At 36.6% G+C, this 26688-nt stretch overlaps 1 protein-coding gene across 1 annotated transcript in view; it reads left to right on the top strand.

Annotated features, from left to right (window-relative positions):
- Polr3A (RNA polymerase III subunit A) overlaps positions 1 to 26688 on the top strand; it is a 427591-nt gene that overhangs the window by 13058 nt on the left and 387845 nt on the right. Inside the window, exon 2 of the mRNA XM_090415517.1 lies at positions 24005 to 24140. Coding sequence (XP_090271643.1) covers positions 24005 to 24140 — 136 coding nt within the window. The remainder of the gene's footprint in view (positions 1 to 24004; positions 24141 to 26688) is intronic.

The raw sequence follows: 26688 nt of genomic DNA on the forward strand, positions 1-26688 counted from the left end.
ATTCAGAACAAATTTCCACTCGACATTACAGCTCTCTTTGTCCACATACTACATTCCGGTTACTTCATGTGGCAAAATAAATTTTACCTACAAAAAGAAGGTACGGCCATGGGCTCACCACATTCCCCCCCCCCCAATTACTAACTTTTATATGGAAGCTTTTGAGCAAAGTGCTCTTGATTCCTTTACTCTAAAACATACATTGTGGCTTAGCAGTGGTGCACCAATGGAGGGGATGGGGGGCAAGCCCCCCCCCCTCCAAAAAAAGAAAAAGTTAAAAAACATTAGAAAATTTTCCAATTCCAAAATATGTTTCCTAATTAAAATTTATTTTTTATTTATGTTGTGTTATGTCTTCTATTTCTATACTACTTATGAATTAGGGGTCACATAAGGTGAGAGAACTCTATAGCAGTGTTTCGCAACCTATGGTCCGTGACGTCCGCAGGCTTAAATTAACCAAATAAATCTATATATTTTAATTATCCAAACAAAACAAATTAAAATTGAATAAGTAAGTAAAAATTATTAAAATAAAATGAATACTTAAAAAAATAGCGGCAGAATGGCAAGTAATAAAAGAGGGGTGAAGTGAAAAACAATATGGTTTTATTGCTTCCACCTTCCCTTGCTGTTTTGTCAGATTTGAAGTGAACATGTGTTGTCCACATGACCACATTTCAACCAATTGCTTGATGTTTATTGATTTTTATTGTTGAAGGTTTTCCTCCTTCAACCAAGGCTCAGTATATCTTCAGAAGTGCTAAGTAATACTTAGACAAAATGTGTTGTGAGTTAACTCCAGTATTTATATATTTTTTGGAAATCACATGAGAAGCAAGCTGACAATTGAGTTGAAATGCAAACTCTCTTCAACCTAATTCCAATAATATGTGAAACTGCCATAACAGCATTCATTATATATATATCTCAGTTTTAACACGTTTACGAATTTTTGGTTGAATTTTATTGCTGCCCAGTGAACTCACACAATCTAATTAATAACAATAGTTTTTAGTTAGATACTGTGTTTGCCGGTGCAACATATGGTTTTGCTTGAGTCTATATATACAGCATAGTTTCTGTATAAGGGGACATGTGATTTATTAATTAGTGTCGTTTTTATCCCAGTTGTCTGTGCACTATTTGTTGAGAAATATATTACACAGACTGCTTATACCTTATTCACTGACATAATAAAAGTACTTGTTTTTCTTGCCTCTGCAATATAGTGGCAATTGGGGAGGGCGTGTTGTTTACCTCAGAGCAAATTACTATCCTCCGCTCTGAACGTGTTTCAGCTTTATTTCATTTGCGAGGTATATGCGAAACTTTTTAATTTATTTTTTCGAAAAGTAAAATCAGAGGTATGAATTACATGCGAGGGTGACTTATATTCAAGTAAGTACGGTATTTCAATTATGGATAAGTACAATGGTACCTTCTTTAAACGGAAAAATAGCTCGGATGACAGCGATAATACAAAACGAGTTTGTAATGACAGTTTGTGTGTAGTTTCTGAAGAGAAAGAGGTCTGTAACGACAGAATTCCCATCAGTTGCAATGCGATAATATTAATACGCTTAACGAAAGGAAAGATTTGCTGACTTGCTGGACACTCAACTAGTGGCTCTCATTCAAAGGTAAATACAATTGGTTATTTTGTAGGAACATTTTTCTGTTTTGTGACTTTTCTCCCTTTACGGTAATTATGCCTACATTATTGTGTTATTATTCAACAATTGTTTACAGTTTTGAATGTGTATATAAAGTCAATATCAAGAGCAGCCCGATTACGAACTCATGATGAAAGGGACGGGGAGGTTTGGAGCTTCCCCGGATAGCATTCAAGAGGTAAATACGATTGGTTATTTTGTATAGGGTCCCGAAACTTATTTGTTTAGAATTTAACCACTGGGAAAAGGTTTGTTCCACCTCAAAACTCTGAAACAGAATTTGGAAACATTTTTCGAATAACTTTTTATAAGAAATTTCTGTGATTTCACGATCCATTTCAGGCTTGCAGTCACGAGAAAGACCTTTTGTTATCGAAAAAATAGCAACTAATTGAGCTTTCAAGTGACAGTGGGCTTAAAATGCAATTCCGTGATCTTGGTTTGGCTCGATTCTGGATCTCGCCTTCAGTGAGAAGTGAATTTCCCGAATTATTTGAAGAAGTCGAAAATCGTCATGCAGTTTTCTACAACCTATCTTTGTGAAAAATGATTTTCATCCCTCCTTCAAATAAAAACAAAATACAGAATTCATCTTAGTGTGTGTGCTGATCTTCGACTGAAGTTGACCAATATTGAGCCAGATATCCAGCATCTCTGCAAGGTCGAGAAGCTCGTCCATCTCATTAAAAGTAAATAGTAACATAATTATATCATTTTATTTATTTGTTAAAACTTTAAATGTTTAAAACTTTAATGTTTAATGAAAAATTTTTGTTTTAATTTTTATCCACAAAATTAAATTTTTTATCAATATATCCGACCTGGTTGGCCGACTCTCCAGCCAAAAGGCTCCAAGTTCAAATCCGTGGGCATGGATGTTTGTGATTGGCTGTGAAAATACTAGTGGTAGTGGTCGGTGGTAGACAGCATTGGTGTAGATGATGATGATGATTGTGGTTGGTGAAGACAGAGAGTTGTAGAGTAGGTGCCCTTCCTCGATATGTCTTTGGACTACCTGGAGATGTTATGTAATAATAATATCGACAAGCTTTATATGTTCATTGTGCATCACATAGTTTGAATTTGGCACTTGGAAATGATGTATCTGTGACAAATAAGAAATTGCATTGGCATAATTGAAAAGGTACACAATTTCTTCAATACCCCTAAAAGACAGGACATCCTCGTTGTTTATAATATTATGATATTAATATCTTTTAAGATTTATATCTTTATTTAGCTTGCAAAAAATATTTGTGTGCACCTTACCATTGTCTAAAATAATGCAAAAATCTGACAATGACCTCTTAATTGCCCTTAATTTTGTTGATGATGTGGCTCAATTAAATACCGTTCGTGAAACACCAGATTCTTCATTTAAAGATATTAATGATGAAGCATGTATAAAAGCCAATAATTTTAATATTGACATTAAAAAGCCAAGGACTTCATCAAAACAAACATTAAGATTGAACACCAATGTTCAAGCCGATTCTGTAGAAGAGTATTTCAGGAGAACTATTTCATTCCATTTATTGACCAAATATTGACTCAACTTCATGAATGTTTCACTCGGCACTGCAACATTTTGAAATGCATTTTTTTCTCTTCTACCAAATGGAAAAGATGCTCCAACAGCAAGTGCAGTGGAAGATTTTCGTTAGTTGTGGGAATTTTATGCCAGCGATTTGCCTTATACAAATCCAGCAATTTTGAATGCCGAATTCAAGTTGTGGTATAAGAAATTTGAAAAACCGTTTGCAATAGCTCCATGCAAAAATGCCATTGATGCAGTTTCAAAGTGTGACAAAATGATATATATTAACATCTATAACTTATTAAAAATATTTGCAATGCTTCCGGTAATAACATGCATCAGTGAAAGGTCATTTTCTAACTTACGCCTTTTACAAACCTATTTAAGATCTACCATGACACAATCATGATTGAATGGACTGGCTTTGCTATATATATACAGAGAGAGAGAGAGAGATTAATGTAACCACAACTGAAATAATTCAAGCGCTTTGTAAAAAGAAAAGAAAACTGGATTTTATTCTTTAAATAAATTTTTATAATCACCTAATGAATTTTATTGAATGAATGAAATTTAACTAATTTTAGTTGAACGGATAAAAATATTTTTAATGCAAATTCATTGTATTAAAAATATTTTTATCCATTCACACCCCCCAAGATTAAATCCTGGGTACGCCACTGTGGCTTAGATATGTTGCCGATGTTTTTGTTATCTGGCTACATGGTCGACAAACATTAAACACATTCCTTAGTCACCTGAACAAACAACGAACGCATACAATTTACTATCGAAATTGAAAATCAGAACTCACTCCTGTTTCTGGATACACCGGTCACACGTCTTCCCTCAGGCAGTCTATCCTTCATGGTTTACCGCAAACCGACACATACTGGCCAGTATATATATGCTAACTCATATCACCACCCATCACAAAGATTTGGAGTCATTAACACCCTAAAAAACAGAGCTAGAACAATTTGCTCTAATCAACAAACTCTTAAACAAGAATTTAACATTATTAGCAACACATTTATAAATAATGGCTATAACAAAAATACTGTTAATAAAGTTCTTCATAAAACTTCATCAAAAAAAATATGAATTACAGTAAAACCATAGCCATCCCATACATTAAAGGGTTATCAGAAAAAATCAATAGAATCCCACACCATTATAATCTCAATGCTACTTTTAAACCACCTATAAAATTAAAAAACATATTCAACTCCTTTGAGGATCCTCTCCTCCCATTGGCACATCTTGAAGTTTATTGCATCTACTGCACCTGTAACTTACCTTATATTGGTGAACTGGACATACAATCTCTATACGTAAAAAAGAACACAAAGGACACATTAAATATAATAATTTTGTTGAAGCAGGCCTCTCAGATCACGTTCAGATCATATAAAAGCCTGGTATGAAAGAAAATTTAAAGAAGCCTGTGAAATTCTGATATATATATATATATATATATATATATATAAACATGTTGCTCTCTAGTGCAATTTAATTTTGTAACCTAATAGATAATAATAATAATATAATAAATTTAGTTTAATCCTTTATCCAAGTGTGAGCAAACAAAGTTTGTTTTGAGCAAACAAACTAAATTTATTATACTCTAACCAAGTGGAAAATAAACTTTTAACATCTTTCTCTAAATCCAGAGTAAATTATTAAAAAAGGGTGGCACACCAATTGGCAATTCCTATAGGTAGAGATGACCTACTAATGCTTCTGCCTGATATCTCCACTTGGGCCTGGCTCCCACTGAAGAGACCTCAATAAAGGTCGAAACTGGTCTGGGTAGTGGCCCTTCCCTTAATGCATAACATTAGACATATCCGCAAGGAGATGTGTTTTGCATTATAGGAGATACTGAGATAGGAGTGTTGGTAGCTTGCTCCACCTTTGCAACGAGTTGCCCTGGTGTTGTACCATCTTAACCCAGTCCTGAAGATACTTTCAGGCGCAAACTTTGTTTGCTCACACTTGGATAAAGGATTAAACTAAATTTATTATACTCTAACCAAGTGGAAAATAAACTTTTAACATCTTTCTCTAAATCCAGAGTAAATTATTAAAAAAGGGTGGCACACCAATTGGCAATTCCTATAGGTAGAGATGACCTACTAATGCTTCTGCCTGATATCTCCACTTGGGCCTGGCTCCCACTGAAGAGACCTCAATAAAGGTCGAAACTGGTCTGGGTAGTGGCCCTTCCCTTAATGCATAACATTAGACATATCCGCAAGGAGATGTGTTTTGCATTATAGGAGATACTGAGATAGGAGTGTTGGTAGCTTGCTCCACCTTTGCAACGAGTTGCCCTGGTGTTGTACCATCTTAACCCAGTCCTGAAGATACTTTCAGGCGCAAACTTTGTTTGCTCACACTTGGATAAAGGATTAAACTAAATTTATTATACTCTAACCAAGTGGAAAATAAACTTTTAACATCTTTCTCTAAATCCAGAGTAAATTATTAAAAAAGGGTGGCACACCAATTGGCAATTCCTATAGGTAGAGATGACCTACTAATGCTTCTGCCTGATATCTCCACTTGGGCCTGGCTCCCACTGAAGAGACCTCAATAAAGGTCGAAACTGGTCTGGGTAGTGGCCCTTCCCTTAATGCATAACATTAGACATATCCGCAAGGAGATGTGTTTTGCATTATAGGAGATACTGAGATAGGAGTGTTGGTAGCTTGCTCCACCTTTGCAACGAGTTGCCCTGGTGTTGTACCATCTTAACCCAGTCCTGAAGATACTTTCAGGTGCAAACTTTGTTTGCTCACACTTGGATAAAGGATTAAACTAAATTTATTATACTCTAACCAAGTGGAAAATAAACTTTTAATAATAATAATAGGACTAGCTTTGATGTAGTAAAGTTTTTTTTTTTCATCAGAGGTCAGGTAATAATTGTTGTAATGGTTGGTCAGTAACTTTAGCAAACCATGGAGATTGTGTAGTGCAGCTTGTTTCTCTGTATATATATGTGTATGCTCCAGATGATGACCTTGATATGAAGATCGAAACATCGAGTGTTCATTTTAGTTTATATTAAACTAAAGTTTTGCTCTAACACGGTAGTTGTCTCCATAATTTTCGATAATGAATTAAAAAGAAGGACTATGATAGCAAATAAATCAATGCGTAGACTGTGTAGAAGGAATGGATGCAAGTTTTTTGGATGTGTGGAGTGAGTTTGATAGAAGATTGAATTTGTATAAGAGGGACAGCTTACACTTGAATGCATTTGGTATCGGTTGTCTTGAAAAAACTAATAACTGGTATGAGACCTAACGCAGACAGTCAGGGAATCTAAATTATAATGAGAAGAATGTTGAGAATATTTGTGTAATAGCAATAGTGTTATGCAACTGTTAATGACAGGAATGGGTATTACCATGAAAATGATGATGATTATTATTATTATTATTCAGGCCTCCATGGAGTCAAAAGACTCATCGTGGGAGGTCCTTCCTAAGAAACACAAAGCCTATCATGCCACTCCTTAAACTCATTGACCATTCTCGCCCTCACCACTCCATCAGGCAATGCATTCCACGGCTCAACCACCCTCCACGCAAAGAAACCACTCCTCACCCTCTTGCTCACAGTTTCCTTTCGTAACTTCCAGGGATGGCCTCTTGTCATCACTCCTTCCTGCTTCAACCAAGCGAAAGAACTCCCCAGTGTCAACCCTGTAACCACCTCTCAACAGTTTAAAAGTCTCAATCATATCACCTCTCCTTCTTCTATCCACCAAAATCTGCAGTCCACATTCCCTCAGCCGATCCTCATAACTATCCTTGTACAGTCCTGAAACCTTGTCATCCGTCTTTGTATCCTTTCCACAGTTAATTTATCCCCTTCAAATCCTGGCGACCAAATCTGAGAACAATAGTCCAAGTGTGGTCTGATCAGAGACTTATACAATGGAATGATCATCCTCTTATCTCTGCAGGTCAGTGTCCTTCTCATAATTGCAGCAGTCCTCTATGTTACCGTCACCACCTTTGGAATATGTCCCCTAAATTTCAGGTTTCTATCAATCATCAACCCTAGATCTCTTGTCTCTCCTACTTCCTCCAGTATAGCTCCTCCCATAGAGTATACAGCGTCCCATCAATGTGTCCCAAACCTCAAGACCTTACATTTTGCTGCATTAAACCGACACCCCACAGTCAGTTAATTGCCCATCTGTCTAGCTTATTCAAATCTTCTTGCAGGGCTACCACATCTGCACTATTACTAATAACTCTTCCCAGCTTCGCATCGTCCGCAAACAACTGAATATCCCACTGCAATCCACTGACAATGTCATTGATATAAAGGTTAAACAATATAGGTCCCAGTACTGAGCCCTGTGAGACCCCACTTGTAACCCTCTGCCTCCTTGAAACTGTCCCATCATACACAACTCTGATACTTATCAGACAGCCAATCCTGAATCCAGTTGACCAATCTGACATTCAGACCCATGTGCTGCAACTTAAATATCAGCTTATCATGTGGCACCCTGTCAAATGCCTTCGCTAAGTCTAAGAAAATTGCAGTATATGCCTTTCCCTCATCTAATGTTCTTGTAACTTTATTATAAAAGGCTAGCATATTGCTAAAACAAGAGTGCCCTTTCACAAATCCATGTTGATGCTCACAGATAACATTACCCTCATCTGCCCAATGCTGTATATGATCCCTCACTACTTTCTCCAAGATCTTAACAACTACTGATGACACACAGACTGGCCTATAATTAGACACTTCCAGTCTGTTACCATCCTTATGCAATGGCACTATCTTACCTTCCTTCCATTCCCTGGGCACCTTTGCAAGCCAGACTTTCATTGAAAAGCCAGGTTAAAGGCACTGTCAGTTCCCTAGCACATTCTCTCAAAACTCGTGGTGAAATACCATCCAGTCCCAAAGCTTTACTGACATCCAGAGTACTCAGTATCTGAAACACACTCTCCTCCAGTACCTCTAAACCTTGAACCAGCCCTATCCCTCTAGCATTAAAACTGACTCCTACGATGAAATACTCCAATAAAGTGTTCATTGAACAATTCCACTATGTCCTCTGCATCAGTCACTCTATTCCCATTTTTATCCCACAGTGTCATTCTTCCACACTCATTTCTCCTCCTAACACATAGCTAAAAAATTCCCTAGGATTTTCTTTGGATCTTAGGGCGAATCTCCTCTCCTATTCCAGTTTCGCTTTCCTTACCACACTAGTCACTCTTCTGGCCTGTGTCTTATATTCTTCATGCATCCTCTCTTCACCTGTCTCCTTATATCTCTTCCATAGCCTCTTTTTCACATGCAATTCCTGTTTAATATTGTTTGTCATCCAATTTACTCCAAATTGTGTCCTCTTCTTCGCTCGTGGTATACAACTTACCATTGCTGCTAACAAATATTCTTTCACAATTTCCCAAGCACTAATGATATCCCGGCCTTCCAATTCCTCCCTCCATGAAACTTCCCGAAGTTGACGTCTAAGACTGTTATAATCACCTGCATTATAATTCCACATAAGTTCCCGTCTCTTTGATACTCCTGCGTGTCTATTCATTTTCGAAGTCAAAACCATATGGTCACTCTCTCCAACTGGTGGGAGAGATGTCATCTCGGTTATTATCAACTCTTCTGATGCTATAACCAAATCCAAAACTCTTGAACCTTTTGTTCCCTCTTTTACATGTTGCCTAAGACATTTGTCCCTCAAGAATTCTAGAAATTCCATTCCCCTATTGCTACATGCATCTTCCTCTCTCCAATTTATACTACTGTAGTTAAAATCTCCCATAACAATCATTCTTCTTGCGCTTGTGAAACTTAACTGTCTATACATCTCCTGGTCCCCATCCTCTGTGCTCCTTGGTCTGTAGCAACACCCCACTAAATATCCTGTCTGGCCTACCTCTACCTCATACCACATGCTCTCAAAATCATTTGTCTCACTTCCTTCCAAAGCCTCCACTCTTAGAGGACATAGGTCATCACTTATCATAAGCAGTACCCCACCACCACGCTTTCCCCTCCTATCCTGATGAAAAATGCTATACCCAGCAACTTCTATTCCTGTTATTATATCCCCTTCTGTCAACCACGTCTCAGCGATCCCAATAATTTTTGGCCAGGCTGATGCTATCTGTGCCACCAATTCCTCTCCCTTATTCCGGATACTCCTAGCATTAGTATAAAGCATATAAATGCCATTGTTTCTATACCCAGCATTATCCCTTCTAGACTCCACTGGGCTCAGTGTTACCTGACATCGTCTCCCTTCTCCCAAGTATCCATTCCCACAAGAGGCCACCCCTGCTATCATGAGGAGAGAATGATTTTGACTTCGTGTTGGTCTGGTTCAGACCCATCAAACTTGTGCAAAGAAGTTTGCATATATAAGGTAGCAGAGAAGAACAGTGTTTGCATATATAAAGCAGCAGAGAAGAACAGAGATCTGCAAGTTGTCTGTGTCATGCAAACTACATACAAGAGAACATGTAGGTAGTATGTTCTCTTGTAAACTAAATGCAGAAGAACATGCACATAGCTTATGTCTGTACACAAATAAGCTATGTGCATGTTCTTCTGGTATCAAGTGTAAAAGGTACAGTATTTTTAGTAAGGATAGACTGTTCAGGAGAGGAGGGATGTTCTGCTAATTATATCAGACAACTTGAATCTATTAGAGTTGAGACCTATGATTGTAATATCAGTGAGAATTTTTCATGTGGCAGTGAGTTTGAAGCCATCTGGTGTGAGGTAGATTTTAATAAAATCAAATACATGTGGGATGTTGTTACAGATCTGGTGGATCACTTGCTATGATAGACAATGGGCACAAAAAGAGAGGACAATCAAAATGAGAGGACTTGCATTATTCTAACATTGATTGGGTAGTAGTAAAATCTCATGAGCAGAATGGAACTGAATTTATTGAATTGTTGTGCGATTACTTTCTCAAGCAGCATGTGACAGAAGGAACTCAAAGAATGTTAGATTTGATTGTGATGTTAGAGGTGTTTCAGTTGAAGATGTAACTATTCTGCCTCTATTTGGTGACAGAGATCATGCAGCATTCACTTGGGAACTGACTAAGTTATGAATGCTCTGTTTCATGCCGAAGTAGGAAATTATGACCAACTGAGGAGTATACTGAGTTCAATGCAATGGTATTGGTTGCTGAATGGGAAGAATATCAATAATGCATGAGAAGCATTTAAAAAATACTTTAATGATGTAATATCAGAATGTGTTCCAAGAGTTCAAAGAATAAATAGGATAGGAGTCAAATGGATGTGCAATCTTATCAAGCAAGAGATTTGTAAGAAAAGGATAATGTAGAAGGAATACTGTTTGCCTAAGGATGATATCCAGTATGAAAATTATAAGCAGCAAAGGCCAGAAGAGTCGCAACTGTTGTACGGAAAGCTAAGTCTCAGTATGAAAAGAAACTGGCTCTGCAAGGTAAAGATCACCCCAAAGATTTCTCTTGATATGCTGCAAGTAAAAGAAAGCATGAACATTAAAGAATAACTCTACTGAATGCAGATGGTGTGAGGGGTGACAGATGCAGAAGTGTTCAACTAATGAGTGCCCATTTTCTTAAAAGCTATCAACTTGGTGTATGCGACATTGAGCTCACTGCTATCTTTTCACTTGATGAAGAAACTCAGGTGTAGAGGAGCAGGTATAAGAGCTGTTACACAAACTGAATAAGAATTTAGCAATAGGGGCCGATGTGATATCAGCAGGAGTGCTAAAAGAGTGTTCAGCTAAACTGGTTGTAGCTTTATCCAGGCTATATAGAGTGGAACCTTGGTTGTCAAACGACTCTGATTTTGAACAAATTGGTTCCCAAACATATTTTCTGAAGAAAAAAAAGGCACCGGTTTCTGAACAGAATCTCGGTTCCCGAACAAGCAAACCGGCAACCACATGCTCCGTGGGCTGAGATGTAAGGTGGAAGAGCATCAGTTAGGTGGCAGCCTCTGCTCAGTGCAAAAACTTTCTCGAATTTGCAGTGCATTTTCTTGATTTTTCTTTGTGTTTTGTTGTTTTTTCATAAATTACAACTCTCCTCCATATAGTTAAAGTGAAGTTAAATTTTCTTCTATATTTTATCTATTTATTGTATTTATTCTTTTTTGTGTAAGATTTTATGCATTTTCATAGTTTTTGTATATGATTTTATGCATTAAGTACTGTTCTAAAGGTTTAAATAAGCGATCATCGGGGTTCGGAAACAGATTAATCCATTTTACATTAATTCTTATGGGAAAATGGTTTTAGTTTTCAAACAAATCGGTTCCTGAACAGTCTTTAGAAACGAATTGTGTTCGACAACTGAGGTTCCACTGTAATTTGAGTTTCCAAGCAGAGAAGATTCTGGAGGAGCGAAAAGAATGCATAGTAATCTCCTTGCACAAGGGTGGTGCAAAGACTGGTGTATCCAACTATCGATCAATCAGAACCAAACTGTCTCGGGAGTGGTGATGATGATTTTGGTAAAGTTGGTTTGGGCTCAAATTCAGAAATTGTTTGATGGAGAATCTCTAATATGCATGAACAGCATGAGTTTACTAAGGGAAGGTCATGCTTTAGCAACTAATAATGTTACTGAAAATTTATTTATCACTAGGTTAGACTATAATAGATTTAGTTTAATCCTTTATCCCAGTGAGAGCAAACAAAGTCTGCGCCTGAAAATATCTTCAGGACTAAATATAGTGTTGTACTATCTTATCCAGTAAGTAGTGCAACACCAAGGCAACTCGTGGCAAAGGTGGAGCAAGCTACCAGGCACTTCTAACCCAGTATCTCCCATAATGCAAAACACATTTCCTATGTGGATATGTATACTGTTATGCATTAAAGGGATTGGCCATCTACCCAGACTAGTTTCGACCTTTATTGAGGTCTCTTCAGTGGGAGCCAGGCCCAGAGCTGGAGATACCAGGCAGAAGCAGTAGCAAGTCATCTGTGTTAGAATACTGGGTTAGAAGTGCCTGGTAGCTTGCTCCACCTTTGCCACGAGTTGCCTTGGTGTTGCACTACTTACTGGATAAGATAGTACAACACTATATTTAGTCCTGAAGATATTTTCAGGCGCAGACTTTGTTTGCTCTCACTGGGATAAAGGATTAAACTAAATCTATTATAGTCTAACCTAGTGATAAATAAATTTTCAACATCTTTCTCTAAATCCAGAGTAATTTATAAAAAAAGGTGATAAACCTTTTGGCAACTCCCATAGGCACAGATGACTTGCTACTGCTTCTGCCTGGTATCTCCAGCTCTGGGCCTGGCTCCCACTGAAGAGACCTCAATAAAGGTCGAAACTAGTCTGGGTAGATGGCCAATCCCTTTAATGCATAACAGTATACATATCCACATAGGAAATGTGTTTTGCATTATGGGAGATACTGGGTTAGAAGTGCCTGGTAGCTTGCTCCACCTTTGCCACGAGTTGCCTTGGTGTTGCACTACTTACTGGATAAGATAGTACAACACTATATTTAGTCCTGAAGATATTTTCAGGCGCAGACTTTGTTTGCTCTCACTGGGATAAAGGATTAAACTCAATCTATTATTATATTATAATAATGTTACTATTGGGCTAGACATGGGAAATCTATACACTGTGATACTTTAGGATTTTGCTAAGGCTTTTGAGAATACAGTATGGAAGAATGTTGCATAAATCAGAGAATATGAGTTTGGATTATAAAATATTAGCATGGATAAGAGAATGGCTGACTGACAGATATCAAAATGTGGTATACAGGGATGTGAGTCTGCAAGATTTAAGGTAACCAGTGATTTGATATAGGGATCATCAGTCCATTGTTATTCAGTCTGTACCTTTATGGGATTGGGAAGGATTTGACAGTACAGATATTTGCTGATGATGATGCAAAATAGGTAAGGTAATCAGGAATGTGGCAGATATTCAATACTTTCAGAATGATTTGAATAGGCTGGAATCGTGAGCATGGGAAAATGTGTGTTAGTTCATTATCAGTAAATTTAAAGCCATGCATTTTAGTGTGATAAGATATCCAATGTATTATATTTGTGGGATTATGATAGAAGAAATTATGAAGGAATGTGGTATTAAACCTGATATCAAAATTAGAGATGTTAATGTCAGCTCTTTGCTTTATGCGGATGATGTTATACTTCTAAATAAATCCGCTACAAGTCTGCAAGATTCTCTGACTAAATTGAATAGCTGTTATAACAGATATGGTATGAAAGTCAGCAATAAAAAGACAAAGACAATGAAAATAGACAGAATCATTGAAAATGTCAACTGTGTTGTGAATGGAGAACCTGTGGAACAAGTAAAACATTTCAGCTACTTAGGCACGATTTTTACTGAAGATGGTAAATTAATGCTTTATGCGGATGATGTTATACTTCTAAATAAATCCGCTACAAGTCTGCAAGATTCTCTGACTAAATTGAATAGCTGTTATAACAGATATGGTATGAAAGTCAGCAATAAAAAGACAAAGACAATGAAAATAGACAGAATCATTGAAAATGTCAACTGTGTTGTGAATGGAGAACCTGTGGAACAAGTAAAACATTTCAGCTACTTAGGCACGATTTTTACTGAAGATGGTAAATTAAATATAGAAATAGACAACAGAATCAGCAAAGCTGGTATGGTGGGAAGTCAATTGAATAAATTCATATGGAATAAGAAAGAAATTAGTTGGAACACTAAATTAGCTGTATACAAGACAGTGTTCAAACCAGTTTTAACTTATGGATCTGAAAGCTGGGTCAAAAGTAAAACATTTGACCAAAGACTAGAGACCGCAGATATGAGAGTCCTGAGAAAGATTAGAGGCGTGAACAGATGGCGTCAATGGCAATATCATATTAAAAATGAGGATATTAGGAAAGAACTTGACATTGTCAGCATCCAGGAATGCGTTAGCAGAGCTAATCTCAGGTGGTATGGTCACTTAAATAGAATGGGAGAGGAAAGATTAGCAAAACAAGTGTTCTCTGCCAGGTTGGCAGGAAAATGACCCCAGAGGAAGATCAAGATATAGGTGAATTGATACGGTACAAAGTGCCTTAGACAATAGAAATATAAGATCTGATAATGTTGGAGTCTTGACAAGTAACTGATTTGGAGGAAAATTGTAGATAGGAAGTTAGTAATGATGTAATTTTTTCATGTAGTACTGTCATATCCTGTACACCCCTTGAGGGTACATGGCAGGAATTTGATGATGATGATGATAGAAGAAACTGATCAGTCTAGGGAGATCTTGGAGTGTTAGTAGATAGCAAGTTGAAGTTCAGGGGCCATGTAGCAGAGATTTGCAAATATAACTGAAAAGATAATCGCATTGCTGAAATGAACTTTCACATTTAAAGAAAGGATGACATTTTGCCCTCTTATTATTGTTAAGAGAGACCTCCAGGGAGTGAGGGATTCATCGAGGGAGAATCGTAACCTTGTAGCCTTGACTAGACCTCACTTTGAACTATTGTGCACAGATCTGTTCTCCCAGTTTCTGTTGCAATTTTGATACAGTGGAGAGAGTGCAAAGGAGTCTGTTAAAAATTAAATCAGGATTGAGGAATACTGATTATGAAGACAGATCGAGAATTTATAGACTGTAACAAGCAGGAGAAAGAGGCTTACTCTTATGGTATGATTTACTGAGAGATTTACAAACTTCTGAAAGTGTCATTCAGTTGATGGAATTCTTTATTTTATGGAGGGTGGAGAAAGGACAAGAGGGCATCCTTAGAACCTGACAATGAATGCTACTAAGAAGGGGTGAGTTCTAGATTTTTCTCTCATAGAGTGGTGCATGATTGGAATGGATTGCCATGGGATGTTTTGTGTGCAGGCAGTGTGAATGATAAGAACAAGTATGATAGCTGATGCATGCAGTGTGTTTTCTCCCTCGATGAATCCCTCACTCCCTGGAGGTCTCTCTTAACAATAATAATAATAATAATATGTTCCACCAGTTGGCTGTGACTGATTTCATGTGTTCATCTTGGATTTATTTTAATATTCAAGTTTTAAATTTCTTGTAGTTAGGTTTGGAATCTCTAACTGTTACTCTATGAAAAACCAACGTACAAGTAATAAATTTGAAACTGTTCTTTGAGCTACAGTTAGTTTTGACTTGAGCTTCTAGTTACTTTTCCACATTCTGTAAAGGAATGTGGACAGTAACTAGGAGATTACACCTGCATCTGAGAGCTATAAAGTAGTTGGATAAATAATCTTCCTGATCAATCTTAGGATTTAATATTTTTTCTTATATAGTTGTGATGCCTCTGTAGTGCAATTGAAAGAACAGCAGAACATTGTGCCCTTTGATTGGAAAAGACGTGGGTTTGATGAGGGGAATTCTTATATGGGGTTTTTCAATTGAAGGTGAGTTAGCCAATCTCATATGGCGGTAGCAGTGTTTTTTCTCCCAGAAACTCGGGTTTTTCATTCCACATACAGACATCAGCCTTCAGAACACATGCAATTTACAGACAAATAATACTGTTGTTAGTGATGATGGGCTGTAGATGGTAGCAGTGTTGTAGTAGGAGAATTAAGTAGTAGTCAAAGGTGGTGAGATGTATTCAATGAAGTAGAGTGTCCACTCAATGAATCCTTCAACTCCCTGGAAGTGTCATATAATAATAATAAGTCCTGTTGATGAATTCTTATTTAAAATTTTAGGTTCGTGCTTTATATATATATATTTTTTGTTTTATTCTCATCTCTTAGATTACTCTTTTAAAACTACTGTAAAGTAAAATAGTTGTGGGTTATTATTGTTGAATTATTAATTAATTAAAATAATGTAATCACAGATGTTTCTAAGATCCTGTACAAAAAAAAAAAAGTAAGGGACCATGAGATGGTAGCACTTGATGGGCTGTCTCTTCACTGTGGGCCGCTTAAATTATTGATAGCCTCGGGCCAGCTATCTCCGATTGGCTACCAGTGGAGATTGAACTGCCCGCTGAGTCTCCAAAAGTTAGATAGGGCTAAAATGGCCTCGCGTACTCCCTATAGGAGAATAAAAGACATTAGCTGATATATACAGGGTGTTCGGGATAAATTTGACAGTTTCGTAAGGAAAAAGAAAATCTTCTTTGTATCTATTAAATTTAATGAATTGACAAAAAAACATTACAGGCAGAGTTAATTACAATACTATCAACAAGATTTACTCAAAATAACCACCATTAGCATCGATCACAGCTTCAATTCTGCTTCGGAACCTCGAACAAGCTGATGCTACAGTCTCCCTGGGAAGGGCCGCAAAAACTGTTTTAATTTTATCCATTAACTGGGCTTTTGTATTACTGGAAGTGCGATTGGTGTCTTTTTCAACTGCGCCCCATACAAAATAATCCATGGGGTTAAGGTCTGGGGAGTTTGGAGACCAAACATTTGGACTGGTGAAGTCGTAGAAATTTTCAGACAACCATTTTTGACTTTTCCCAGAGGTGTGGCAAGGGGCCGAATCCTGCTGCCATACATACGGCCTACCATTGGCTACCCTTGTTATCCAGGGCTTGACTACAGTTAGCAACTCCACGAACAAAGCCCGAATTCCAATGCCAGGGTTCTTCAACACCTGTTCCTGCAGATTTGCGAGGAATTCTGCTGTACGAACGCAATCAGATCGTCTGCTAGGGATCTTTCTTCTTGCTACATCCTCGTAGTCACCATTGCAAGTCTCTAGTTCATGCCTGATTGTTTTTACTGTATTCAGGGAGCATTGGGCAGCAGTCGTAATATCCTTATTTTGATGGCGGGCACGAATCATCATGATACAAGTTATTCTCTTCCATGATTCAGGTGGGTTCCAGCTATCCATCCTTTCTGACATCTTGTATATGAATGAAGAAGGGTCCAAACTTTTAAATGAAGAGAAGTGTGTGTTAATACATGTAACTTACGGAAAAATATAATTAATTATAAATATGTCAAATTTATCCCGAACACCCTGTATATATATATATATATATATATATATATATATATATATTTTTTTTTTTTTTTTTGCTTTATATCTCTACTCATCCATTTAATCCCCACTTGGCTCATCCTTCTAATTGTGGTCCAGTGATACTGCTTTTCTCAAACAAATCCTGAGCACTTCCTATGCACTACTGACATTCCTTCCTTGTAGCTTCTCAAAGCTACATGGAGCAAGCCTGCTCCAAGATGTCTGCTAAGGCTGTCATGATTACCAGCTTTATAGTTCAACATAAACCCTTTATAGACAGAGCTCCACAGTACCCTCCCAGAACAAGACTGCGTTGTCATTTTCCCTGATTGGAGACTGAGTTATGGCTACCCAGGTTATAGATACATGTTTTGATACTATTACCACATCTAGCACTCTCAAACTCCTGGTTCCCTCCAAGAAATGTTGTATCAAGTAATTATCCCTTAGTAGCTGTATAAGTTCACTTTCATCTTACCATGTTCCTCCTTTCCTCCCTCCTATTTATGTCTGTGTGGTTGAGGTTTCCCATAATAATTTCCAGTTCGGCATTTGTTGTGCTAATCTGCTGATGCAATAAATGTTATTTTAGCACAATTAATAAATATTTAGCATAATTTAGCACAATTAGCTGTAAGTTATTGGACCCTCTGGTCTGTAGCAGTAACTAACAATATATTTTGTCTTGTTGGCATCTATCTTGCACCAAATAGCCTCAAATGAACCATCTCCCCCATAGCTAAAATCCTCCTCAACTTTTAATTTTGTTAGTTGAAGTTCTTCGGCTTTCATTAGCAATACCCCACCTCCTGAAAATACAATACCCTTTTAATTTTATCCCTGTAACTATTATTTAAATGAAGTGAAATGAAGCCTATTGGCTCTTCATTTTAAATAATTTATGAGTGCATCTTTTTGACAACTCGTATAGCAAAGTATATAAGTTCTTTTTGCTATACCCTTAGTATTACTTTGGTCTAGCTACTCACTGATGAGATCTCAATGAAGATCGAAACCGGTCTGGGTAGTGACCTCCCACCATAATATATAACATCATACATCTCCTAGGAGATGGGCTTTACATTATGAGAAATACTAAGAATAGCGATCAGAACTTTCCCCACCTTTGCTACGAGTTGCCCTAGTTTGTACTGTGTACTTTGGACTACGTGCTTTAGCCTACGCTAGTAGTCGCCGATACTTTTATAGTCACTATATTCGGCATGAAACTCTTTGATTCCGATCTCCGAGTTTCTTATTTGGTTTTAAAACAATGTGGGATTTAATGTCCCCTTAATTTAAATAAAAAACCCTGTAACTATATTTTTTTCTGTCAACAAAGTCTTAACAGATACCTATAAGCTTGGGCCAGATCGAGCTGAACAATGCCAAAAAGTATCCTCCTTTATTTCTGATAATTCTGGCATTTGTTGTACACTCATTTCAACATCACCTTTTATCCATAGTTACTTGCAGAATGTCATTATGACCTACTTGGATTTCAAATCTATCAAACTGCATTTATTATTGCATAATCCTTTCTGTATGCCCACTCATTTGTCTCAGGGATGTCTGAACTCACACTTGATTGCATCCCCACAATACTTCTAGTTTCCCTGATTATGCATTTCCAACCTCTTACTGAGCAACACTTTCCAAGCATCTAAATCTAAAGCTATTAAAATGCATTAAACTATTAAAAATTCCTTCAGGCATTTATGTCATTTTGTCTAATTTCCTCTATACATCTATCAGCTGCATACCATTCCTCCTGCACAATCTTCTCATTGACTTATTTGCAGCCATGGTACTTCTCAATTCATTCCTGCCATACCAAGGCAGATCAGAATTGTTACTTTCTCCGTCTATTCTCCATCTTTCTATTAGAAACTTCTGACTTCTGACCCACCCTATGAATGATCTACTCCAGAAGATTATTAACCTAGTACAAAGTTTTGCTGGACATTGCATTCTGGCTTGGTTGGTTAGAATGCAGTTTATTGGCCTGGTTGGCTGAGTGGTTAGTGTATCTGCTCTGCAACCAACAAGTCGTGGGTTCAAAACTTGCTGTTTGCATGGATGTTTGTGATTGCCTTTATTTGTAGATGAATTTCATCACCTTGTGTGAGATCATCAGCCTGCTTATTGAAGGTGTGAAGTGACTTGAAAAAGTGACCATGTGTAGTCTCCAGAGTAGAGTTCTAAATTTAAAAAAATACAAATTTAATAAAAAATATAAATAAATTATCCTATGAATGGGTTTACAAAAACCTTTCATGGGTGGGAGTCATAAAAAAAATCAATAAAAAAATTCCTCATTTTCATTTGACAAACCTGGCAATCCCCAATTACTGCAGTCTCCACTGCCTTAAATACAGATCTCCAATACACTTGTTAGTGGGGTTTGGATCATCTTGTCAATTTCAGTGTTTTGAAAATGATGATCTACCCATAGAAAGGAACTTGCTTCTTCCAGCCTTACCTTTTGATAACACCCAAATGACTATCCATGATTAGATTTATATTCTTGGGGTAACACTAACCTAATTTTCTTGGTACAAAGATATTGCTGCCTCTACTTCCAAAAAATTAGAGGCTTTCTTTTTTGCTCGAGGCTCTTCACACAGCTTCTAACTATACAAATCACAAATCCGTCTGACTGTTGGAGATTGCTCACATATCTGGAGTGGTGCTTCTACGAGCTCCCTAAAGATGCTAGGCTCTGTTGAGAAAAGCTCTGTAACACATTTTTACTCACTTTCACACAGGAGCTTAGTTTCCACTGCTAGCACCTTTTATGAATACTTTTGTGGCCACTGTTCATCAGAATTAAAATCAATAATACTCTCACTCTGTCAAATCCATTCAAATGTGCACAGCATCTGTAGCTAATCAACACTCCCTCACATTGCATCTCCAGACTCACAGAACAAATTTCATCTTCGCTTGTCCCTTCTACTACAGCCTTCTAAAACAGTCTGGCATCTTATGATTTTCCCAGGAATACAATCCACAACTTTTCAAGATAATTGTGAACAAGTTCTTCTTGCCCATCCATAGTATAATGTACTATAGGTTGACAAACCTCTTGTGGATGGGTGCCAAAAAAAACCCCACTTTCACATCTCTCATTGTATATTTTTCACCTTTAAAGGTGCCAGTTGAAACAATTCTTCCTTCACTTCTCTCCTCTGCATACTGACAGCTTCACTAACATCCTCGATCTTTGCACCTGGGTAACATGCTTTCTTTGTTTTCTCATTAAGTGCACATCTTATCATTGGATCTCCATACAATACTTTCTCCTTATTCTCAGTTTCTTACACATTCATACTTTTTCCATTCACTTTTATTTTCTCTCCCTCTCTCTCTCTCTCCTACTCTACTACATGTCAATCGTTTCTCTGTCTTTTCAAGGATGCTGCCTGCGTGCACTATTTAACTCCTTACTATGACCCTCATCATCCACATTACCTTCAGTCTTCCTTCATAATCTTTTATATTTTGCACACTATTTCTTTTTTCCACGCTCTCTACAACACTTTCACTATTTTGCTTTGCATCAGTATTATTGTTTACTTCATTCTTGTGCTTTCCACATCACTTGTATACAAAACATTTCTGACACACTCCCTCTATTCTTGCATTCATACTATAAACCATTCAGTCTTGTCGAGTATGTTAAACAGATACTGCATCATATGAAATCATTTATGCTAAACTCTGTGATCAAGGAAGTCTTGACCATCATTTTCCTTGTAAGAATCGGAGTAATTCAAGTAACATAGTGAACTTAATTTCACATTTAACATATAATAAGTTATTAAAACAGTTCATGATCCCATATAAAAAACGTCTTCATTGCTGAGTGGTTTTGACACATGGTCTCATGAAAGAATCTTGAGTTTCAGTTCTGTTTATTGACTGGAATTTGGATTTTGAAAAGAGGTCTAAATTCAGGAGGAAGCTGTATTTAGTCCTTTTTCAAGTAAATTTAAGGTAAATTTAAGGTAGGCAGTCATAGATTGGAGATAGCAGAGAGGATTTGGTCTGCTTACAGTTGGAATTTTTTTCCCTAAAAAACCATCAAACCAGCTCAGACTGAGCACAGGGCTGACCACTTCATTCCTATTGATATATCGCGAGGAGGCTCATTTGTAATATAACAAAATGTCTTATAAGGATTTGATGATCTCTCTCTCTCTCTCTCTCTCTCTCTCTCTCACACACACACACACACACACACACACACACACACACACACACACACACACACACACACACACACACACACACACACACACACACACACACACACACAGAGAGAGAGAGAGAGAGAAAATTTTTGTCATTTTATTTTTTTTGCATCTTTAAATATGCTGTCAGTCACTGGATTAAATGTTTTCTGGTGTGTTTGGTGATTGGATCTCCATACAATACTTTCTCCTTATTCTCAGTTTCTTACACATTCATACTTTTCCCATTTACTTTTTCTTTTATTCTCTCTCTTCTTCTCTTTCCTGCTTTACCACATGCCAGTCATGTCTTCAGTTGGCTCTTGAAGGATGCTGCCTTCAAGATAATGCTCCATAATAATTAGTTTAGGTGGAGTCAGCAGGCTCCTTTGTGGGTGGTCGTACTTAATCAGCAATATGCTTATCATATTGAACTTTAAACTCATTCACACTATAGCATTTACAACACATTCCAACAAAGAATTCCACTGATAATCAATTTAGTTTAATCCTTTTTCCAAGTGTAAGCAAACAAAGTTTGCGCCTGAAGTATCTTCAGGACTGAGGCAACTTGTGATAAAGGAGCTCTCATCACTTGTCTTAGTATCCCCTACAATGCAAAGCTCATCTCCTTGCAGACATTTATAATGCTATGCATAAGGGAAGGGCCACTACCCAGACTGGTTTCGACCTTTATTGAATGTTCAGGTACAGGTCAAACTCCAAAAACTCAAGTGTTGTTCCCCTCAGTAACAGGCTTACCCTGCCACTGAGAAGAACTCTTAGAACCGGTTGGCTCTACACTGTGACAGGCTCACACGACCACTGAGCAGAGCTGCTCAGTTGCTCACATATCATCTGAGGAGTAACAGCAACAGCCATGCCTCAGTTAACTTCATGGGCTACAGCATTGCCATTCATTACCCAAGCTTCCAACCGGTTTTGACCTTTGTTGAGGTCTGGGCAGTGGGAGCCAGACCCAGAGGTGGTAATACTAAGGTGGAAGTAATGGAGAAGTCATATTTACCTATACGAGTTGCCAAAAGGTGTCTCACCTTATTATTAAATTACTCTGGATTATAGAAAGATGTTGGAAGTTTTTTTACCCCCCACTTGGCTAGACTATAATAAATTTAGTTTAATCCTTTTTCCAAGTGTAAGCAAACAAAGTTTGCACCTGAAGTATCTTTAGGACTGAGGCAACTCGTGGTAAAGGTGGACTAAACTCTCATCACTTGTCTTAGTATCTTCCATAATGCAAAGCATATCTTACAGACATGTCTAATGCTATGCATTAAGGGAAGGGCCACTACCCAGACCGGTTTCGATTTATTGACATTTCATGGTAAAGCCCACGTTTACCATGAGTTTCCCCAGTCCTGAAGATACTTCAGGCACAAACTTTGTTTGCTTACACTTGGAAAAAGGATTAAACTAAATTTATTATAGTCTAACTAAGTGGGAAAAAAGAAAAAAAACCTTCCAACATCTTTCTCTAATCCAGAGTAATTTAATAATAAGGTGAGACACGTTTTGGCAACTCGTATAGGTAAATGTGACTTCTCCATTGCTTCCACCTTAGTATCACCACCTCTGGGTCTGGCTCACACTGACTAGACCTCAATAAAGGTCAAAACTAGTCTGGGTAGTGGTCCTTCCTTTAATGCATAGCTTTATACATGTCTGCAAGGAGATGTGCTTTGCATTATGGGAGATACCAAGACAAGTGATGAGAGCTTAGCCACCTTTACCACAAGTTGCCCCAGTCCTGAAGATACTCCAGGCCAAACTTTGTTCGCTTACACTTGGAAAAAGGATTAAACTAAAATTATTATAGTCTAACCAAGTGGGGAAAAAAAACTACCAAAATTCCCCTGATCTACCACTCTAAAAAAAAATCTCTTCCTTCCTTCCTTCCTTCCTTCACCACATTCAGCGATGTTTCCTCCTTCTCTACTATATCTATAATTTTTTACATTGATCCTGTAAAATCCTCTCACCTGCTAGCAACACCAATGTTTTTATCATATCATCTCCTTTCTACCTGTTCACTATTTTCTTAACCTTTTCACATAATCAATATTTCAAAATCTCAATAACTGTCTTAGTCACTCATCTGTTGTGACCATCTCTGCAGTTTCCATATCACAATGGAAACCAGTCAACCAAATTTGCAAATGGTAGTCCATGTGTAGTTTGATCAGTTAATGTACAGGTGGTACAGCTAACTTCATATGTGAAGTTTATGAATTTTTGATCAACTGTTTTATGTACACACACACACACACACATGCACACTGTGTGTGTGTGTATTGAATTTTTGATCAGTTGTTTCATGTACACACACATGCACACTGTGTGTGTGTGTATTTATTTATTTATTCTCTGTCCTTAATACTCAATTTGAAAGCAAGCAATAAAATCAAGCAGCTTGTGAAGTAATTAGTTTGTGTATTATAAGTTAATAATTGATTTAATTAACAATTATTTTTCATGAAATAAAGTGTTTTTTTCTTATTTTTTTAGAAGCCATTTGTGTTTTGGAATCCAGAATGCAAATGAAATGCTTCAGCAAGCACATGTTCAGTGTACTACTTCAAAATTATATGTTCAAGATCATGGCAACAAAACTCATTCATTTGGTGTTTTAGATAAGAAAATGGTAAGAAAATTTTCTATTTGTTTTCTATTAACTTTTCTTTCAACTTCATTTCCCAACTTCAATTTTTGTTTACTAAGTTGACAGACACATTTTACTGAATTCATATATCTGCTCCCCTTGTTATATTGCAAAAATGATTAAAAAATTATCTGATTTATTATATATTGTGTATATAATATACCATGTTATATACTTTATATAACAGAGTATTATAAGTATTCAAAACTAACATGTGCTGTTATTTTCTTTTTTAGTACCATTATTAGCTTTAATCAAACACAAGTTTAATGAATCCTATATTTCATCTTTGTCACAGGCAAGCTTAAAAGCACACACAAAAACACTCAAAACAATAAATGGAAAAAAGTTGGACTAAAACCTCAAGTCCTGTGTGTGTGTGTGGAGGGGTGTGTGTGTGCTGTGGGTGCTGTTGGCTAGCCTTTGTCGCGACGTTGTTTTCTTCATGTTGTGTTCGAATCTGCCATCTTGTTACAAGTCACTTTCATAAAATAAAACACAACTAATTGTAAATTGATCACTAATCCAAGGGTAGAGAAATTTCTATTATACTGCGCCATTCTATCCTTAGATAAGTCTATATGAAATAGTAGGATCAATTCAAAGCTAGTTAGCAGTCTTTTCATTCATTCAGGTCGAAGTATTTATTTTCTTTCTGGGATTCCCGCTAGATTCGAATTTTTGTGAACGGTGCAGTAAAAAGAAATTCAGGCAAATACAATAGTTAGATTAACAAATGAAGCATTTAATATAGGTCATATAACACATACATAAATTTTACTTCTAATTTTTAATAGTAGAAACAAGTCAAACATTAAGTCAAGTTAATCACATTAGCACAATCTTCCAAGTCTTCACATGCACTTTCTCAGCTTCTGGGTTACAAAGTTTCTACACTTAAATAAATATAATAGAACATCCAATCTAATCAGTTTTCACACATTTCTCAGTCATGCTCTAAGTTCAAAATATCACAGGCACTAATAGCTGAAAATATCTTTCAAACAGTTCTTATCTCCAACTCTCAATCACAAAGAGTTTCCACAGTTAAAGTTAGGTTAAGCATAGCGTAATTAACACACAATTCTTCACGTATTGAAATAATACACCATGATAGACCTTACCGGAAATAGTTCCTAGTACATCAATTATGTTGCGAGCAAACTTTTGGAATTTATTTATCTTACTTAAAAAAAAAACACATCTACAAGACTTATCCACAGTTATACTTAAAGCACTATCAATCGCACTTCAGAATTCTAGACATCAATTACAGGGTACTTCAACTATCCTTGTTACCACTCATAAACTAATTAAAACACTGTGAGGTTCTCTTTAGGGCAAATCGGAAATAAGCCACAATTCTAGACCAGCTGGGTTTATTCAGAATTCTTCCTTAAACGTCCAGCTTTTTATTTTATCCGATTGTAGCATTAATTTCCCTTCTATTATTACTGCTGATTTCACTTTCAGCTAACTATAAAATTCGTTTCGTCCTTGCTCACTTATAAAAATTATCCACTTAACTCCTACCCTTAAGAACCTTTTATTTATTTCTACTTCTCTAGTTTATCCCCTTGCTTCCTTTCACTTCCAAGTTTCTGTATATTTTCTCCTCTTTATTTCGCCCACGCTCTGTTCCACTCGCGCTTGTTTATTTCACGCGTCTCTATGACAACCGATAAACGTAAACATTCTCGCGAATGTTACATTAGGCTACACAACCACATTGAGCTATTACATAACATTAAGCTTTCACAAAACAGGAATAATTAGAATATTTGCTTTTCAATAAATGCGTAGTTAAATTACAAATATAAGTTCTTACAATATTGACATAACAATAAATAAAATAGCTTAATAATATTTAATACAGAACCTCTTTATCATTAACACTTTCTTTTGATTAAATAATTAAAATTTGATATAATTAAGGCAGTTATATGATATCAATTATAATTTATGTTATTTACATTAAATAATATTTACAAATATAGTTCTTGTGACGGAAAATCATGTTGGATTCTGAATCAAATAACATTTATTCTAATTTCTACATAATCATAATCCAACAGGGTGTTGTTGGCTAGCCTTAGCTATTATTTTTATTGTTTTTATTACATGACACCTCCAATATAACTATAGTGGTGGATATATTTCTTGTGTTCTTCTAGGTAGATATTAATATTAATGAAAACTCCAAGTTTCTGAAAGAAAAAATTCTGCTACCTCTGTATAAACTTTCAATTGAGAAATCCCATATAAAGATTCCTCTCTTCAAAATGAGAATTGAACTTAGGTCTTTTTCAATTGAAGTGCACAATGTCTCATTCTTTCAGAACTAAGTCCCTGCATAGTTCTTTCAGTACTATGCAGGGACTTAGCTGTTGGGCAGGAGGCCTTAAAGTTTCCCAAATTTTGGGAAGTTTGACACACATAATAATAATAAACATATTTATTAAGATTAGGTTGATTTTTCAAATTCAGTGTTGATTCTAAGAAAGCCTTTCAAGTTTATATTTGTTGCAGT

The sequence above is a fragment of the Typopeltis vanoorti genome, chromosome 3 (genome assembly GCF_054136105.1).
Source record: "Typopeltis vanoorti isolate ZY-2024b chromosome 3, IOZ_Tvanoo_1.0, whole genome shotgun sequence".
Taxonomy (NCBI): domain Eukaryota; kingdom Metazoa; phylum Arthropoda; class Arachnida; order Uropygi; family Thelyphonidae; genus Typopeltis; species Typopeltis vanoorti.